General features: G+C 41.6%; 1 protein-coding gene across 2 annotated transcripts in view; it reads left to right on the forward strand.

Annotated features, from left to right (window-relative positions):
• uvrag (UV radiation resistance associated gene) overlaps positions 1-20,676 on the forward strand; it is a 438,674-nt gene that overhangs the window by 162,997 nt on the left and 255,001 nt on the right. For both annotated transcript variants that reach the window (XM_072262586.1, XM_072262587.1), the window contains exon 9: positions 16,137-16,221. In XM_072262586.1, the coding sequence (XP_072118687.1) occupies positions 16,137-16,221 (85 nt within the window). The remainder of the gene's footprint in view (positions 1-16,136; positions 16,222-20,676) is intronic.

The raw sequence follows: 20,676 nt of genomic DNA on the forward strand, positions 1-20,676 counted from the left end.
ATATAACAGTGGTCCTCTGGCAGGATAGATTAGAGGCTATTTGGGTGGAATTGAGGAATAGGAAAGGTGTTGTGACACTTATAGGGGTGTATTATAGACCACCTAATGGGGACTGAGAACTGGAGGAGCAAATTTGTAAGGAGATAGCGGATATTTATAGTAAGCACAAGGTTGTGATTGTGGGAGATTTTAATTTTCCACACATAGACTAGGAAGCCCATTCTGTAAAAGGGCTGGATGGTTTGGAGTTTGTAAAATGTGTGCAGGATAGTTTTTTGAAGCAATACATAGAGGTACCAACTAGAGAAGGAGCAGTGTTGGATCTCCTGTTAGGGAATGAGACAGGGCAGGTGACGGAGGTATTCATTGGGGAGCACTTCGGGTCCAGTGATCACAATACAATTAGTTTCAGTGTAATTATGGAGAAGGATAGGACTGGACCTAGGATTGAGATTTTTGATTGGAGAAAGGCTAACCTTGAGGAGATGTGAAAGGATTTAGAAGGAGTGGATTGGGAAAATTTGTTTTATAGGAAGGATGTAACAGAGAAATGGAGGTCATTTAAAGGTGAAATTTTGAGGGTTCAGAATCTTTATGTTCCTGTTAGATTGAAAGGAAAGGTTAAAAGTTTGAGAGCCATGGTTTTCAAGAGATATTAGAAACTTGGTTCTGAAAAAGAGAGAGATCTTCAATAAATATAGGCAGCTTGGAGTTAATGAGGTACTCGAGGAAAATAAAGAATGTAAAAAGAATCTTAAGAAAGAAAGTAGAAAAGCTAAAAGAAGATATGAGGCTGCTTTGGCAAGTAAGGTGAAAATAAATCCAAAGGGTTTCTACAGTTATGTTAGTGGCAAAAGGATAGTGAGGGATAAAGTTGGTCCCTTGGAGAATCAGAGTGGATGGGTATGTGCAGAGCCAAAAGAGATGGGGGAGATTTTGAACAATTTCTTTTCTTCGGTATTCACCAAGGAGAAGAATATTGTGTAAGGTAAAGGAAACAAGTAGGATAGTTATGGAAAGTATAACAATTAAAGAAGAGGAAGTACTGACACTTCTAAGGAATATAAAAGTGGATAAGTCTCCGGGTCCGGACAAGATATTCCCTAGGACTTTGAGGGAAGTTAGTGTAGAAATAACAAGGGCTCTGACAGAAATATTTCAAATGTCATTAGAAACGGGAAAGGTGTCGGAGGACTGGCGTATTGCTCATGTGGTTCCATTGTTTAAAAAGGGTTCTAAGAGTAAACCTGAAAATTATCGGCCTGTGAGTTTGAACGTCGGTGGTGGGTAAATTGATGGAAAGTATTCTTAGAGATGGTATATATAATTTTCTGGATAGACAGGGTCTGATTAGGAACAGTCAACGTGGATTTGTGCGTGGAAGGTCATGTTTGACAAATCTTATTGAATTTTTTGATGAGGTTACTAAGAAAGTTGACAAGGGTAAAACAGTGGATGTTGTCTATATGGACTTCAAGTAAGGCCTTTGACAAGGTTCCACACAGAAGGCTAGTTAGGAAAGTTCAATTGTTAGGCATTAATATGGAAGTAGTAAAATGGATTCAGCAGTAGCTGGATGGGAGACGCCAGAGAGTAGTGGTGGATAACTGTGTGTCAGATTGGAGGACGGTGTGTAGTGGTGTGCCTCAAGGATCTGTACTGGGTCCAATGTTGTTTGTAATATATATTAATGATCTGGATGATGGGGTGGTAAATTGGATTAGTAAGTATGCAGATGATACTAAGATAGGTGGTGTTGTGGATGATAAGGTAAGTTTTCAAAACTTAGAGATTTGGGACAGTTAGATGAGTGGGCTGAAAGATGGCAGATGGAGTTTAATGCTGAAAAATGTGAGATGCTACATTTTGGTAGAACTAATCAAAATAGGACATACATGGTAAATGGTAGGGCATTGAAGAATGCAGTAGAACAGAGGGATCTAGGAATAATGGTGCATAGTTTCCTGAAGATGGAATCTCATGAGGATAGGGTGGTGAAGAAAGCTTTTGGTTTGCTGGCCTTTATTAATCAGAGCATTGAGTATAGGAGTTGGGATGTAATGTTGAATTTGTATAAGGCATTGGTAAGGCCAAATCTGGAGTATTGAGTACAGTTCTGGTCACCGAATTATAGGAAGGATGTCAATAAAATTGAGAGAGTACAGAGGAGGTTTACTAAAATGTTGCCTGGGTTTCATCTAAGTTACAGAGAAAGGTTGAACAAGTTAGGTCTTTATTCTTTGGAGTGTAGAAAGTTGAGGGCAAACTTGATAGAGGTGTTTAAAATTATGAGGGGGATTCATAGTGTTGATGTGGTTAGACTTTTTCCATTGAGAGTGGGGAAGATTCAAACAAGAGGGCATGGGTTGAGAATTAGAGGACAAAAGTTTAGGGGTAACATGAGGGGGAACCTCTCTACTCAGAGAGTGGTAGCTGTGTGGAATGAGTTTCCGGCAGAAATGGTTGAGGCAGGTTCTATGTTGTTGTTTAAAGTTAAGTTGGATAGATATATGGACAGGAAAGGAATGGAGGGTTATGGGCTGAGTGCAGGTTGGTGGGGATAGAATAGGGTAAGAGTTCGGTATGGACTAGAAGGAGTGGGATGGCCTGTTTCCGTGCTGTAATTGTTATATGCTTATGGAAACTATGAACCAAGTGCTGGTCAATGGGACTGGGCAGAATAAGTTTGGCATGGACTGTTTCTGTGCTGTTGTGTTCAAAGACTATATGAAAACACTGGAAAATATTAAATCTGTATACTTTAGTTGTCAAATATAATCCTTTTATTTTGTACTTCAAATCAAGTCTGTAGATTGGTTGTTTCTGTTTGTGGTGTTCTTGTCATATTGGACAGATGTTGAGCTGATCTTGAACAAAAGATGAAGCTAATGCATGATATAGCATGTCTTCACTCGAGACATTTTCATGTTATTTCCTTTTGTCGTAAGTCACCTGTATTGATTTGTATAAAAATTCCTTATGGAATGTGAATGTGAGGTATGTCGGCCTCTTGGGGAGAAGTAATCAAAAATCAGAAAACAACTGCTCATTGCTGGAAATCTAAAAGCAGCTACTGTTGTAAATATCAAGCAAGTTAGGCATCAGCTGGGATGAGAAATAGTTCTGAGGTGTAGGACTGTTCTTGTGTGGGTGGGTCAATGGTAGGGAGGAATGTAGGATTCCTTCTACTTTAGCCCTTTTCCTTTTCCCACCTGTCAGCTCCCATCTTCTCACTTCATTCCCCCTTCCCCACCCACCTGACTTCACCTGTCACCTTCTAGCTTATCCTCCTTCACCTCCCCCACCTTCTTATTTTCGTTTCTACCCCTTCCTTTCGAAGAACTTCCTTCTTTCTTGAAGAACTGTTTATTCATTTCCATAGACGCTGTCTGACCTGTTGAGTTCCTCCAGCGTATTATGTATGTTTCCAGAGAGGAAAGGAGCTTAATAAGATAAATAAATCTTAATCTGAATTTGAAATAATCTTTTATCAGTTCTGACTATTTCATAATTTCCAATTTCTTTTCATAGAACAGCATAGTACAGGCCCTTTGGCTCATGATGTTGTGCTGAGGCCTTTTAGCCTACTCTAAGATCAATATAACCCTTCCGTCCTACATAGCCTTCCAATTTTCTTTCATCCATGGGCCAGCTAAGAGTGTCTTAAAAGTCCCTGAAGCATCTGCTTCTACCATCACCCTTGGCAGGCTGTTCCACATACCTCTGACATCTCCCCACTATACTTTCCAACAAACACCTTAAAATTATGCCTCATAATATTAGTAATTTCCATTCTGGGAAATGTCTCTGGCTGCCCACTTGACCTGTCCCTCTTATCTTGCAACCTCTATCTTTCTCCTTCACTCCCAGAACAACTTTTTATGGCACTCAAGTGGGTGAAAGAACTTAGTTGTGCAGTGGGGACACATTATATTTGTTGACGCAACTTGAATCTTGATTTTTATCAGGAGCAGTGCTGAAACTGTGGCAGTATTCATCCTCCCTCTGAAGCATTTAGTAAGCTGATGTGAGGAAGATGTGTTGTCACTCCTGTTGCTCTATCATGGGCACTAGCCTCTCCACCATCGAGGACATCTTCAAAAGACAATGCCACAAAAAGGCAACATGCATCCATCACCCATCACCTCTCTTCTCATTACTACCATCAGGGAGGAGGTACAGATAGGATCCTGAAGACCCCACACTCAATGTTTTAGGAGCAGCTTCTTCCACTCCACCGTCAGATTGCTGAACAGTCAGTGAAACAACCCATGAATGCCATGTCACTATTTTTCTCTCTTTCTGCCACAACTTTAATTTACTTAAATGTATATTTATTGTAATTTATTGTATTTTTGTGTATTGCTATGTACTGCTGCGACAAAACAACAAATATCACAACATATGTTAATAATATTAAAGTTGATTCTGATGCCGCCTTCTCATTCTGCCATCAAGGAGGAGCCTGAATATCCACTCTCAAATATTTTAGGAATAGCTTCTTCCCCTCTGCCATCAGATTTCTAAATGGTCTAAGAACTCTAGCTCATGTTTGTCTTTTGCACTAGTGATTTCTTTTTGAAACGTATAGCAATTTTTATGTCTTACACTGTACTTCTGCCACGGAACAAAGAATTCGCAATGTACAGTTGTAAGAATAAGCTTGTGAACCTTTTGCAATTACCTGGTTTTCTGTATTAGTTACTCAAAAATGTGGTGTATTCTTCATCTAAGTCACAATAATAGACAAACACAATATGCCTAACCTAATAACATACAAGCAGTTGTACTTTTTAGGTCTTTATTGAACACATTGTTTAATCATTCACAGTTCAGGCTGGGAGAAGTATTGAACCCTTGCATTTAATAACTGTTAGAACCTCCTTTAGCAGTAATAACCTCCACCAAGTATTTCTGGGATACCTTGCATGAACAGCCCTCTTCAGGTCATGCCATAGCATCTCTGTTGGGTTAAGGTCTGGACTTTGACTTGGCCATTCCAAAACATGAATTTTCTTCTTTTTAAAGCATGCTGTGGCTGATTTACTTTTCTGTTTTGGATTATTATCTTATTGCATCATCTAGCTTCTATTAAGCTTCCGGTGACAGACTGCTACCCTGACATTCTCCTGTAAGATGTCTTCATACAATTTTGAATTCATTGTTCCCTCAACAATTGCAAGCTGTCCAGACGCTGAGGCAGCAAAGTAGCCGCAAACCATGATGTTCGTTCTACCATCTTCACAGTTGGGATGAGACTTTAGTGTTGGTGTGCAGTGTCCTTTTTCCTCCAAAACATAGCAGTGTGCATTCTGCCAAGAAGTTCAACTTTTGTCTCATTTGTCCACAGAATATTATCCCAAAATTGCAAGCTGTCAGGTCCTGAAGCAGCAAAGCATCCCCAAGCCATGATGCTCCTTCCACCACGCTTCACAGTTGGGATAAGATTTTGGTGTTGATGTGCAGTTTTTGCCCCCAAACATAGCAGTGTGCATTTCTGCCAAAATGTTCAGCTTTTGTCTCATTTGTCCTAGAAGCATTGTGGACCATTCGGGTGGTCTTTTGCAAACCTGAGATGTGCGACAATGTTTGGTTTTTGGAGAGCAGTGGTTTCTTCCGTGGTGTCCCTTCATGGACACCATTATTGTTCAGTGCTTTTCTTCTAATGGACACATGAACAGAGACTTTAGCAAGTTCTACTGAGATTTCTGCAGGTCTTTTACTGTTACTCTTTAGTTCTCTTTCAGCATTCATTGATTGGAACACCTGACTCCAAATAGCTTTTGTAGAAGGCATTAACCCAGAGCTTCATGTACTTTTTTGAACTTAGACTGTGATTGTTTAAATGGTATTCTCAGTATTACGAGATGGTGTAATTCTTTGTGTGTTATTAGTTTAAACAGATTGTGTTTGTCTATTATTGTAACTTGGATGAAGATCAGACCCCACATTTTATGAATAATTATTATAGAAAACCAGGTAATTGCAAAGGGTTCACAAACTTTTTCTTGCAACTGTACATCAGTGATAATAAACCTGATTCTGATCAAATAAGATTAAAAATTTAAGATTATTTAATGTAATTTCCACAACATAAGTGTAAAGAAGAACGAAATAATTGTGTCTCCAGATCCAATCCAGCACAAAACACGGTAGCTAAAGAACACAATAATAATAATAAAGCACAATAAATATAAATACATAAAATAGATTATATACGTAGATTGATTGTATGCCCATAAAGTGACGCTAGGCACAGGAGTGTCTGTACATAAAGTAACTGACTGGAAATGATAAAGTAGTGGCGGGTGGGTTAGTGGACGGAGGTGTTACAGCTTGGGGAAAGTATCTAGTTTGATGGTCCTGGATGCTACATAGCCTCCTCCCTAATAGGAGAGAGACAAGCAGTTCATGAGCAGAGTGGGTGGGATCCTTCTATATAATGTGCCCATCTTCCTGGTAGCCATCCCTACCGCATCCAATCACAATGTGATCAATCTCTATAACCTAATTGGAAGATTTTCAGCTTCCAGTCACACCACTAAAATCCACCTAATTTTAGTGATGAGGTCAGAGATGGAGTTTTGCTTGCTTGTTCTCTGTGTGTATACTCAGTATGTAAACAGTGAAATTAATCCTGAGTGTTGAAGAGCACTTACTGGCAGTGGAGCTTGTGTTATCTGCAGATGTTGCCTGATGTTTCCAGTGGTTGCAATACATTTTGGGCTGGATAACTTCATTCTGTCACTGCACAGGGAGTAAGAAATTCCACTGTGGCAGCTCTGGCTCATAAATTTACAAGTTCTTCAGGGACACATTTGATGTGTTTTCCTACAAAATAGTGGAAGTGGATAGCTATTACCAAGGTGCCATCTGCTTAGTGTGTCTGTAAAAGCAAGCAAGTACTTGGTGGTCTTAATGCTAATGATGTGCTAAAAATCTTTTTAGGATGAGGAGCAGGCCATCAAGCCCAGATGGTCCCAAGTTCAATCCACACTTCTCGTTGCTATGGCATCTGTGGGTTATAATTGGAAACTGGGCAAGAAGTGGGATGAATCAGAGATGGTCAGACCCAATTTGGAGCATTGGGAGCAGTCTTGTGCCCCTTGCCTAACAAAGGATGTGCTGCCATTGGAGAGGGTCCAGAGGAGGTTCCTCTGCATGACCAGGAATGAAAGGGTAAACTGTGAGTTGTGTTTAATAGCTCTGGGTGGAGTTTAGGAGTATGAGGAGAGGATTTCACTGAAATCTGAAGAATATTGGTAAAGTGGATGTGAGGAGGATGTTTCCAATAGTCGGGGAGTCTAGGACCAACGGCAGAGCCTCATAATACAAGGGCATCCCCTTAGAAAAGAGATGAGTAGGAATTTCTTTTTCCAGAGGTGGTTGAATCTGTGTAATTCATTGTAATGAGTAACGGCTGTGGAGGCCAAGTTGTTGGGTATATTTAAAACAGAGGTTGATAGGTTTTTGATTAGTCAATGTTAAAGGTTATGGAGAGAAGGCAGAAAAATGGGATTGAGAGGGATAATAAATCAACCATGATGGAATGGTGGAACGGATTTGCTGGGCTGAATGGCCTAATTCTGCTCCTATGTCTTACGGTCACAATTTTTTTAAAGGACCAACTTCATTCACCATATACATTTATGTCTCATGGTCTAGTGGATTTCACTGATATTTGGAGAGTTCTGTTGAGAAATTCAGATTACATCTTGAGAGAAAAGAACAAAAAGTGTAGAAGTGAGCTAGCCATTTTGCCCCATGTTAATTGTCTGTCATTCAGTAACATGAGCTTGTCAATAAATAAGTGGCCTCATGTAAATGTTAGTATGACCTTTGATTTCTGCCCAGTTTGTAGAACCTCTGGTGAATCCTATTATGGTGCTATGGCAACGCATTCTTGTTGCTCAGAGGCATATAAAAATGCAACTGGTGTTGTATTGTTCTGCCGAGCATTGTGGGCATGCTTTGTTGGTGCTGGAATACGTGGTGACGCTTGTGGGCTGCCTCCAGCGCTTTATTAAGTTGTGTTGATTTGTAGGCAAAAGACGGGCAGCTATAGGCCAGTTAGCTTAACATCTGTAGTTGGGAAAATGCTTGAAGCTGTCATTAAGGAAGAAATAGCGAAACATTTAGAAAGGAGTGGTTTCATTAGACAGACACAGCATGGATTCAGAAAGGGCAGGTCCTGCTTGACAAACTTACTGGAGTTTTTTGAGGACATAATGAATGCAGTGGATAGAGGGGAACGGGTAGATGTCATATACTTGGATTTCCAGAAGACGTTCAATAAGGTACTGCACAAGAAACTTATAAATAAGATATAGATACATAGAGTCGGAGGAAGTGTATTGGCATGGATAGTGGATTGGTTAACCAATAGAAGGCAGGGAGTTGGTATAAATGGGTGTTCTCCGGTTGGCAGTCTGTGGTGAGTGGGGTGCTGCAGGGGTTGGTGCTGGGCCCACAGCTGTTTACCATTTACATTGATGATTTGGAAGAGGAGATGAGTGTAGCGTAGCAAAATTTGCTGATGACACTAAACTGAGTGGAAAAGCAAATTGTACAGAGGACGTGGAGAGTCTGCAGAGGGATATAGATAGGTTAAGTGAGTGGGCCAAGGTCTGGCAGATGGAATACAACGTAGGTAAATGCGAGATCATCCACTTTGGAAGGAATAATAGAAGAACAGATTATTATTTAAATAGTGAAAGATTGCAGCGTGCAGTTGTGCAGAGGGACTTGGGAATGCTTGTGCATGAATCGCAGAAAGTTGGTTTGCAGGTACAACAGATTATTAAGAAGGCAAACGGAATGTTGGCCTTCATTGCTAGAAGGATTGAATTCAAGAGCAGGGAGGTTATGCTGCAACTATACAGGGTACTGGTGAGGCTGCACCTGGAGTACTGTGTGCAGTTCTGGTCTCCATACTTGAGGAAGGATATACTGGCTTTGGAGGCAGTGCAGAGGAGGTTCACCAGGTTGATTTCAGAGATGAAGGGGTTAACCTGTGAGGAGAGATTGAGTTGCCTGGGACTATACTCTCTGGAATTCAGAAGAATGAGAGGGGATCTCATAGAAACATACAAAATTTTGAAAGAGATATATAAGATAGAAGTAGGAAAGTTGTTTCCATTGGTAGGTGAGAGTAGAACTAGGGGACATTACCTCAAGATTCAGGGGAGAAGATTTAGGACGGAGATGAGGAGAAACTTTTTTTCCAGAAAGTGGTGAAGCTGTGGAATTTTCTGCCCAGGGAAGCAGTTGAGGCTTCTTCACTAAATATATTTAAGATACAGTTATATAGATTTTTACATAGTAGGGGAATTAAGGGTTATGGGGAAAAGGCAGGTAGATTGAGCCGAGTTTACGGACAGATCAGCCATGATGGGCTCGATGGGCCAGATGGCCTGCTCCTGCTCCTATTTCTTATGTTCTTATGGTTGTTAATGCAAATGACACACTTCACTGTATGTTTCCATGTACATATTAATAAATGAGTCTGAATTTAATTAAAATTTACAGCAATTAAATAAAATAAAAAAATTTATAACTCTACTAAAGTAATTTGCAAATAATTAACGTCATTTAAACTTGTTGCAAATATAAATTACTATCCTTGTCACCCAACTAAAGTCCTGTGAAATACATCCTGGCGTACGTCAATCCTGCTTTCCACATTCAGACTGAACGGACGGATTCAATCTTCTAAATCCCTTTGTTTCACTGTGCTTCAGAATTGGAGATGTGATTCTGTTTTACCTGCTGAAACTGGATGGAACTGCTGGCAAGGTTCGGAACTGTTTAGGAGCATAGAACAGTACAGGCCTTTCAGCCCATGATATTCTGTCTATGTTTTAGGGTCAGTCTAAACCTACATAGCTCTCCATATTTCTATCATCCATGTGCCTCTCTGAGAGTCTTTTAAATGCCCCTAATGTCTCTACCATCATCTCTGGCAGGGCATGCCACACACCTACCACTCTCTGAGATCCCCCCCCCCAATACTTTCTTCCAGTCTCCTTAAAATTATGCCCCCTCACTTTAGCCATTTCCGACCTGGGAAAAAGTCTCTGGCAATCTGTGTCCCTTATAATCTTGTGCACCTCTCTCTAGACACCTCTCATTCTCTTTTGATTCAAGGAGAAAAGCCCTAGTTACTCAACCTATCTTCATAAGACATGCCCCCTAGTGCAGACAGCATCTCCTCTGCACCCTCTCTTGGGTTCCCCCCACAGTCCAAAAATGCACTGGTTGCCAGGTTAATTGGCCATTGTAAATTATCCTGTGATTAGGCTACGGTTATATTGGTGGGTTGCTGGGCAGTGGATCATCACACTGGAAGGGCATGTTCTGTGCTGTGTCACTAAATTAGAAAAAAAAATGAGGTTTATCAAATCAACAGAGTCCTAGAGGAGATGAATAGTCACAGTGTGTCTCCCAGGACAGGGCAACATAAACTAGAGGAAATAGCTTTAAAGTGGAAAGGGAAAGATCCTCTGACACAGGCTGGTGGGTATATTGAACAAGCTCCCAGATGAGGTGGTAGAGGCAGGTTCCTTTACAATATTTAAGAGGCATTTGGACACTTATATGGATAGGAAAGGTTTGGAGGGATGTGGGTTAAATGCAGACAAATAGGACTAGCTCAGGTAGGCAACTTGGTTGGCATGGGCGAGTTGGGCAGAAAGGCTGGTGTGACTTTTATACTGCTCTCTATTGGTGTGTTGCAAAGCCTCTGGAATTCTGACCTACAGGTTGCTTCATCTTCTGGTAGTAATAACCAAGAAAGAAAATGTAAAAAAAAAACAGTAGATTGTTAAGGGTAAGATCCTTAATAGTGTTGATGAGCTGGGCCATCTTGGGGTTCAAGTTTATAGTTCCATGAAAGGAGCTACACAGGATGATGGCGTGGTTAAGAAGGTATATGGCATGCTTGCCTTTTAGTTGAGGCATTGAGTTGAAAAGTCAGGAAGTTATGTTGCAGCTTTATAAAACTCTAGTTAGGCCACATCTGGAGTATGGTAATAGAGTTCTGGTTGCCCTATTATAGGAAGGATGTCAAAACTTTGAGAGGGTGCAGAAGAGGTTTACCAGGATGCTGCCTGGATTAGTGGGTATGTGACTTGGGTTGTTTTCTCTGGACCAGCAGAGGCAGCGGGAAGACCTGATAGAGGTTTATAAGATTACAAGAGACATAGATTGAGTAGACGGGCAATATCTTTCTCCAAGGGTTGAAATTTCTAATACCAGAGGGCATGCATTTAAGGAGAGAAAATTGGATTCTAGATTTCCTCACTTTCAGATCCCAGTTAGTTCAGATTGGCAACAGCATCTCCTCCATAATCTCCATCAGCACAGGGTGAGTACTTAGCCCCCTTTACCCACTTTACACTTATGCCTTTGTGGCTAGGTAAAGCTCCAAACCATATTTAAGTTTGCTGATGGCACCACTGTTGTGGACGTTATCAAAGGTAGTGATGAATCAGCATACTTTGGCTGAATGGTGCCATAACAGCAATCTCTCACTCATTGTCGGCAAGACCAAGGAACTGATCGTAGACTTCAGGAGAGGTCCATGAGCCGGTAATCATCAGAGGTGACGAGGATCAGTAACTTTAAATTCCTGGATGTCACTATCTCAGAGGACCTGTTCTGGGCCCATCATGTAAATGTAGTTACAAAGAAAGCACGGCAGCTCCTCTACTTCCTCAGGAGTCTGCGAAGATTGGCATGACATCAAAAACCTTGACAAACTTCTATAGATGTGCACCACCTGCCTGTGCTGGTGATGCCTCCCTCCTAGATACATTGAATAACTTCTACGCTCGTTTTGAGGCAGAAAATGATGTGGCTGCAAGGAAGACCACCCCTCCTCCAAACGACCAGGTGCTGTGTCTTACCGTGGCTGATGTGAGGAGAACCCTGTGCAGGGTCAACCCATGGAAGGCTGCTGGACCAGACAATATTCCTAGCAGAGTGCTTAGAGGATGTGCAGACCAGCTAACTGAGATTCTCACTGACATCTTCAACATCTCCCTGAGTAGCACCCTCGTTCCTACGTGCTTCAAGGCTGCCACCATCGTCCTATACCAAAGAAGTCTTCAGTGTCCTGCTTCATTGACTACCGTCCGATCACACTCACATCCATCATCATGAAGTGTTTCGAGAGGCTTGTCATAAGGCACATCAAGACCCTGCTGCCCCCCTCACTGGACCCCTGCAGTTCGCGTACCATCCCAACTGTTCAACAGACAACGCCATTGCCATCACCCCCCACCTGGACAAAAAAGACATGTATGTTCGAATACTGTTCATAGACTGCAGTTCCGCATTCAACACAATCATTCCTTAGAAACTGATTGGAAAGCTGAGCCTACTGGGCCTGAACACCTCCCTCTGCAACTGAATCCTAGACTTCCTGACTGGGAGACCTCAGTCAGTCCGGATTGGAAGCAGCATCTCCAACACCATCGTACTGAGCACGGGGGCCCCCCAGGGCTGTGTGCTCAGTCCACTGCTGTTCACTCTGCTGACCCATGACTGTGCTGCAACACACAGCTCGAACCACATCATCAAGTTCGTCGGTGACATGACCATGGTGGGTCTCATCAGCAAAAATGATAAGTCAACATACAGAGAGGAGGTACAGTGGCTAACGGACTGGTGCAGAGCCAACAACCTGTCTCTGAATGTCAACAAAACAAAAGAGATGGTTGTTGACTGCAGGAGGACATGGAACAACCACTCTCCGATAAACATCGGCGACTCCTCCGTAGAGATCGTTAAGAGCACCAAATTTCTTGGTGTTCACCTGGTGGAGAATCTCACCTGGGTCCCTCAACACCAGCTCCATGGCAAAGAAAGCCCAGCAGCGTCTCTACTTTCTGCGAAGTCTGAGAAAAGTCCATCTCCCACCCCCCATCCTCACCACATTCTACAGAGGTTGTATCGAGAGCATCCTGAGCAGCTGCATCACTGCCTGGTTCGGAAATTGCACCATCTCGGATCGCAAGACCCTGCAGCGGATAGTGAGGTCAGCTGAGAAGATCACCGGGATCTTTCTTCCCACCATTACAGACATTTACACCACACACTGCATCCATAAAGCAAACAGCATTATGAAGGACCCCACGCACCCCACATACAAACTCTTCTCCCTCCTGCCATCTGGCAAAAGGCACCGAAGTATTTGGGCTCTCACGACCAGACTATGTAACAGTTTCTTCCCCCAAGCCATCAGACTCCTCAATACCCAGAGCCTGGACTGACACCAACCTACTGCCCTCTACTGTGCTTATTGTCTTGTTTATTACTTATTGTAATGCCTGCACTGTTCTGTGCACTTTATGCAGTCCTGGGTAGGTCTGTAGTCTAGTGTAGTTTTGTGTTTTTTACGTAGTTCAGTGTAGATTTTGTATTGTTCATATAGCACCATGGTCCTGAAAAACGTCGTCTCGTTTTTACTGTGTACTGTACCAGCAGTTATGGTGGAAATGACAATAAAAAGTGACTTGACTTGACTTAGTGGAAAGTGTATTGATTGGCTGCATTACAGCCTGGTCTTGGAACACCAATGCCTTTGAACAGAAAATCCTACAAAAGTTAATGGATTTGGCCCAGTACATAATGGGTAAAGCCCTCCCAGCTATTGAGCACATCAACATGAAACACTGTCATAGGAAAGCAGCATCTATCATCAAAGATCCTCATCGTCAAAGGTCCTCACCACCTATGTCATTCTCCTTTCTTGCTGTAGCAATCAGTAGAAGGTACAAGTGCCTCAGGACTTGTGCCACCAAGTTCAAGAACAGTTACTACCCCACAACTATCAGGCTGTTGAACAAAAGAGGATTATTACACTCAACTATTGAGATGTTCCCACAACTAATGATCTCACTTTAAGGGCTCTTTATCTTGTTATTTCAAGTTCTTGTTATTTATTGCTATTTAGTTATATTTGCCTGGGTTGTTGTCTTCTATGCTCTTTTTCTTTAATTGATCCTGTTTACAGTTACTATTCTATAGATTGTTGAGTATGCCTGAAGGATAAAGAACCTCAGGGTTGTATGTGGTGGCACATATGTACTCTGATAATACATTTTACTTTGAACTTTGATAGAAGGACACATGAATGTGAGGAAAATGGAAGAATATGGACATTGTGAAGGCAGAGGGGATTAGTTTGATGCATATTTGGTTACTAATTTAATTTGGATTAGCACAACATTGTGGGCCGAAGGGCCTGTTCCTGTGCTATACTGGTCTACGTTCTATGTCCTTAAATGTAAATTGATTTATTTTCCTATCTCCAAGCATGGGTATAAATATTTTTTATTCCCCCGCCCCCCGTAAAGTGACTGACCTGCTTTTAACCCAAGCAGTAAACAGTCCACTTCTTGGCCTGGGATCCACTTCTTTGTTGATCCTGCACTCTTTGTACAGCATTTTATCATAATAACGTTAAGCATGTAATTAGGTTCTGCTGTGTAGTTTATCAAGAAAGTAAATCTGAGGTAATTTCCTCAATAAAACTCAAACATAGAATGTTATCTACTTAGTTTCTGTTTGCGTTTACCACGTTGTGTTGGTATATACTTGATTAATCCCTCAAGCTCTTTTCGGATAAAGATTTGAGAATTGCTTACTCATATTTAATTACAAGTATGACCGTAACAGAAGAGAAATATCACGTTGGCCTTTTACTTTATCAGTGTTGTTAACTAGCTTCCATAGTTTATTACTGTTACTTGAAACTAATTACATGAATGTTTTTATTTTCCAATTTGCAGAGAAAATTTACAAGCATGTTGTCGGGACTTGAGGATCTGAGTTATAGGAAATATTGAATAGGTTAGGACTTCATTCCCTGGAGCAGAATGAGGGGAGATTTCAAAGTTCAAAGTAAATTTTATTATCAGCGTACATACATGACACCACATACAACCCTGAGAATCTTTTTCCTGCGGGCATACTCAGCAAATCTATAGAATGCAACAGGATCAATGAAAGTTCAAGTACAGCGTAGAAGACAAACTGTGCAAATGCAAATATAAGTAAATAGTGATAAATAGAAGAGCATGAAATAACAAGTTAAAGAGTCCTTAAAACAAGATCATTGGTTTTGGGAACATCTCAGTCAATGAGTGTAATTATCCCTCTTTGTTCAAAAGCCTGATGGTTGCAACTGTTCTCAGACCTGGTGGTGTGAGTCCTGAGGCTCTTCTACCTTCTACCTGATGGCAGCAGTGAGAAAAAAACATGGCCTGGGTGGTAAGGATCTTTGATGATGGATGCTGCTTTCCTATGACAGTGTGTTATGTAGATGTGCTCAATGGTTGAGAGGGCTTTAACCGTGATGTACTGGTCTCATCACATTTTATAGAGGTATACAAAATTATAAGTTGTAAAGATAGGTTAAAGCCAGATAGACTTTTTCCACAGAGTTTGGGTAAGACTAGAACTACAGATCATGGATTAAGGGTGAAAAGTGAACTGTCTAAGGGGAGCATGAGGGGGAACAACTTCACTCAGAGGATGGTGTGAGTGTGGAATGAGCTGCCAGCGGAAGTGAAGGATTTGGTTTCGATTTCAACATTTAAGAGAGATTTGGATAGGTACATGGATAAGAGGGGTATGGAAGGCTATACTCTGGGTGCAGGTAGGTAGATAGATAGATATACCTTATTAATCCCGAGGGAAATTTGGTTTCGAGAATCCCGAGGTCAATGGGACAGGGCAGATTAATAGTTTGGCATAGGCTTGATGAGCCAAAGGACCTGTTTTTTGTGTTCTATGGTGTTCTACGACTATGACTCTTTTAAAAAAAAAAAATTAATTCCATTCTGTCATAAATGACAAATTGCAATCCTATGCTTGAAATCCTGAGGAAATTACATGTGCATAAACAGTTAGGAAGCACATTTAACCTGAAGTTGGCATGGAGGCTGAAAAACACTGAGCAAAGTTCTTGGGGCTGCAACAGTTACTAATTTTCCACTGAGAAACTTTTACAAATTATTGTAGTTCGGCAAGATTTAAATCCATTTAAATAGATATTTGCCTTCTAATCTCTTGACTGCATTCATTATAAATAAATTCTGAAATATAGATTCCTTTTTGTGACCCTCCAGAAAAAGTGTTCGCGAGTAAGCAGCATGGCTTACAAGTGGAGGATTCATCTCTGACTGAAGAACAGAAAGGGTGTATAGCAAAAAGGTAAACACTATCATAAAGCTTCTGATTTATTGTAGATTTCTGCCTGTCTGTTGTTTTCCTATGCATGGTAAATGTTGTATTGGTAATTTGCTGTAAGATACTAACCAGGCCATTGATCTTCTATAATACAACTTGTCACGAGGTTTTAAAATGTGAATTAGCATTGTTGTAATTAGAAAAGTGTAATTAATCCAATATAAATATTATTGTTTTAAGTAAAGCGGCTAGGACTCACATTTATTTTAGAACATAGAATGTTCACAATGTTGCGCCGACCCTTAAACCCTGCCTCCCATATAACCCCCCCACACCTTAAATTCCTCCATATACCTGTCTAGTAGTCTCTTAAATTTCACTAGTGTACCTGCCTCCACCACTGACTCAGGCAGTGCATTCCACGCACCAACCACTCTCTGAGTAAAAAACCTTCCTCTAATATCCCCCTTGAACTTCCCACCTATTACCTTAAAGCCATGTCCTCTTGTACTGAGCAGTGGTGCCCTGGGGAAGAGGCACTGGCTGTCTGCTCTATCTATTCCTCTGAATATCTTGTATACCTCTATCATGTCTCCTCTCATCCTCCACCAAAGAGTAAAGCCCTAGCTCCCTTAATCTCTGATCATAATGCACACTCACTAAACCAGGCAGCATCCTGGTAAATCTCCTCTGTACGCTTTCCAATGCTTCCAATTTTTCTTGTTTGCTACAGTTAAACTTTTTCAGACTACTAGCCTTTATGTTAAGAAAGGTGATAAATTCTTATGGGTTAAAATTTTTGAAATTCCCCTTGTCTGCAGAATAATGCATTGGGTGAGGAAAAAGCTGAACAAAAATGTTCTTCATTTCATCTTTGGTCAGGGTCAATATCACATGAGCAACAATGGTGATGTTACAGGTATAGTAGAGATTTGCATGCTGCAGCATTTGCAGAGACCTAGATTCGGACAACGCCCAGAACAACAGTTATAAATTGTACAGAAATTATACAAGACAGTGAAGAGAAACTGCATAACATACAGTTTGTTTCTTACCAGAGGACAAGATAGACACAATCAACACTCAGTGGCTACTTTATTAGGTACCTTCTGTACATAATGAAGTGGCTACTTGAGTGTATGTTCGTGGTCTTCTGCTGTTGTAGCCCATCCACTTCAAGATTCGATGAGTTGTGCATTCAGAGATTCTCTTCTGCGCACTACTGTCATAACGCGTGGTTATCTGAGTTCCTGTCACCTTCCTGTCAGCTTGATCCAGTCTGACCTTTCTCTTATGATCTTTCATTAATGTTTTTGCCCCCAGGACTGCTGCTCACAGGATGTTTTTCGTTTTTTGCACCATTCTCTGTAAACGCTGTTGTGTGTAAAATCCTGTCCCTATACCTCCTCTCTTGCCACCATTCAGGGCCCCAAACAGTCTTTCCAAGTGGGGCAGCACTTCACTTGTGAGTCTGTTGGGGTCATCTTTTGCATCCAGTGCTCCCGGTGCGGCCTCCTGTATATCGGTGAAACCCGACGCAGATTGGGGGACCGCTTCGTCGAGCCCCTCTGCTCCGCCCGCCACAACAGACAGGATCTCCCAGTAGCCACCCACTTCAACTCTGCTTCCCACTCCCATTCAGATATGTCCATACATGGCCTCCTCTACTGCCATGATGAGGCTAAACTCAGGTTGGAGGAGCAATACCTCATATACTGTCTAGGTAGTCTCCAGCCCCTTGGTATGAACATAGAATTCTCCAACTTCCGGTAAATCTCTCCTCCTCCCTTCCTCTATCCCTATGGCACTCTGCCCCCTCCCCCAGCTGCCTATCACCTCCCTCATGGTTCCGCTTCCTTCTACTACCCATTGTGTTTTCCCCTATTCCTCCTTCACCTTTCCTGCCTATCACCTCCCTGCTTCCCCTCCCCTACCCCTTTATCTTTCTAAAGTGGTCAATGACTGTATGTTGATGCTGACATAATGGAAGCCATGTGTGTTGTTGGAAATTTGCATTTTTATCATGGGAGCTGGGTGCTTAAGCTTAAAACAGGGTAAAAAAAAAAGAAAATTCTGTTTAACTTCCTAATATTGAAGCCTTGTTTATTAAGTGCATTTCGAGGCTGTATTTGACATGTGGCTTTTGTCTGAAGCAGCATATTTGATTCGACTTATCTGGTGCGCAGGATATATGATTTATTGCTCCATTTGACTGTTTGTCAAGTCCTATATTGCTTTGGACTGTGAGAGTTGCAAGTTCTTGCCAATATTTTCCTCCTCTGGCACTGAGTTGGACTCCATGTGCGCTGATTTGGAATTTTACCAGATTTCTCTACTGTGTGGGAGCCATCTGTGACCCTGTCTCTCCATCGGCATTTCCATTTCATATCTGATTTCTGGAGGTTTAATGGCACATCGTTTGTCAATTCTAGTCTTGACTAACCTGACTGTTCCAAGGCTGGTGGTTAGTGCAACGCTTTACAGTGCCAGCAATGGAGGTTCAATTCCCACCGCTGCCTTTAAGCAATTTATACATTTTCCCCTGACCGTGTTGGTTTCCCCTGGGTGCTGTGGTTTTCTCCCACATTCCAAAGACATATAGTTAGAGTTAGAAAATGTGGGCAGGCTTTGTTGGTGCCAGAAGCATGTGAACACTAGTGGGCTGCCTCCAGCACATCCTTGGACTTTGTTGGTAATGGACACAGGTGATGTGTTTCACTGTAGGCTTCGATGTTTCAATGTACGTGTAATAAATAAAACTAATATCTTTAATCTTTTCTCTCCCAATTTGCTCTGTTCCCTTATAAGCAGCTGCTCCTGTTTAAATGGTTCCTGCTTTCTTATTCATCTGAGAACAATTGGACATACACACAGAAAAAATAACCAAGAACACCCAATAAATACTTAACCCCTCACTGTGTCATCGAGTGCTATCAGAGTGTACCATGGAGACTTCGTCTAGGAGTGAATTTGTCTTGTTCAACTTTCCTACATTGAGCAGTTTATATTACACGAGGATTTACACCACCAACCTCTCAGGATCCATGTGAAATAAAACCAGAACTGGCAGGCTGTGTGGGACAGAGGGTTAGATTGATCTTAGAGCTGGTTAAAGGGTCAGTACAACATTGTGGATTGAAGGGCCTGTATTGTGTCTGTCACAACTTGTCATGGTGGAGAGGTTTATGAGATCCTGAGACTAATGCTGCCTGACACTTAGCTCCTGGTAAGGTCACCCAAGGCGGTAAAGTCAAGGTGGAGATACCAGACAAAGAGCAATCCAGCTGAGACCTCAATGGTGGACCTGGTGAAAGATGATGGCACATCACAACAGTGGTGAAAGCAGAGGAAGGCTACAGCAGCGAAGGGTTCTCAGTCATCTTGCAGGCCATACCACTGGACCCTGACCCTGATTGTCAAGGACCGTGTGGTGGCTGTCTGCATCAGCCTCCCCAAGTTAAACGTCACAAGTGTCCTTCAGTAAGGGAATACAGCCCCTAACATATGAATTAAAATTTTCTTACCAGTAGTCACATATAGATAGGGTCACAAATCATAGTTTGCCAGTGCAAACTAAAATATTAAGCATGTGAATAATTATTAGAGAATTGGAAAGCCAGATCTTTCCAAAGTAGTTCAGATAAGCAGCTCATTGAAATTGTTTGTTAATTATTTGAGTAAGTAGGATTAATGCGAACCAGTGAGATTATTAAATTTGGGAGTTTGCCCTTAAAATTGGAAATATTGAATAGTTACATTACGTTCCCTTCAAAGGCGGAAGAGAAATTAAATCAAGAACATACTAAATAAAAGGCTGAAACTCCTCAGCTAATAAAATGCTGAAAATAAAACACTGAAATCTTTATCAAAAAGGAGATAGTTTATTTTTGTTAATAGATGCTATCTTGCCTTCAGAGAATTTGCAGTATTTTCTGCTTTCAAATTCCCAGCATCTGTTTGGAGCGGCATGGTAGCACAGCAATGAGCAACTCGGGTTCAATTCCAATGCTGTTTGTAAAGACTTTTGTACATTCTTCCTGTTATAATGTGGGCTTCCTCCGGGTGCTCTGGTTTCCCTCCACATTCCAAAGACATACAATTTAGTAGTTTAGTAGCCGCTGGAGGTGAGGTGTCCGAGCCATTGTGCTCTACCATGGAGGCGTAGCACGTTTCTGGTGACTGAAGATTTAAAATGGACTGAGGGGTCTGGACTATATACATATATATTTATCTGGCTGTGTTTTATATATGCGAGGACTTGACCTCAAAGCCAGCCATGGTGTTGCCTCGTGGGCGTCGGGGGCTAATCAACAGATGATATCAGTGGGCTGGGGTGGGGGTTTGGGTGTCTGGACTATATTGGCGACATAGTTGTAATTTAGGACTGCACAGGCTCTTTGGACCAGAAGGTCTTCTTGCGGTGCTGTCTCTGAAGTCAAGTCAAGATCACGTTTAATGCCATTTTAACTACTTCCAGGA

This window comes from Mobula birostris, chromosome 7, assembly GCF_030028105.1.
Source record: "Mobula birostris isolate sMobBir1 chromosome 7, sMobBir1.hap1, whole genome shotgun sequence".
In the NCBI taxonomy this organism is placed as follows: Eukaryota; Metazoa; Chordata; class Chondrichthyes; order Myliobatiformes; family Myliobatidae; genus Mobula; species Mobula birostris.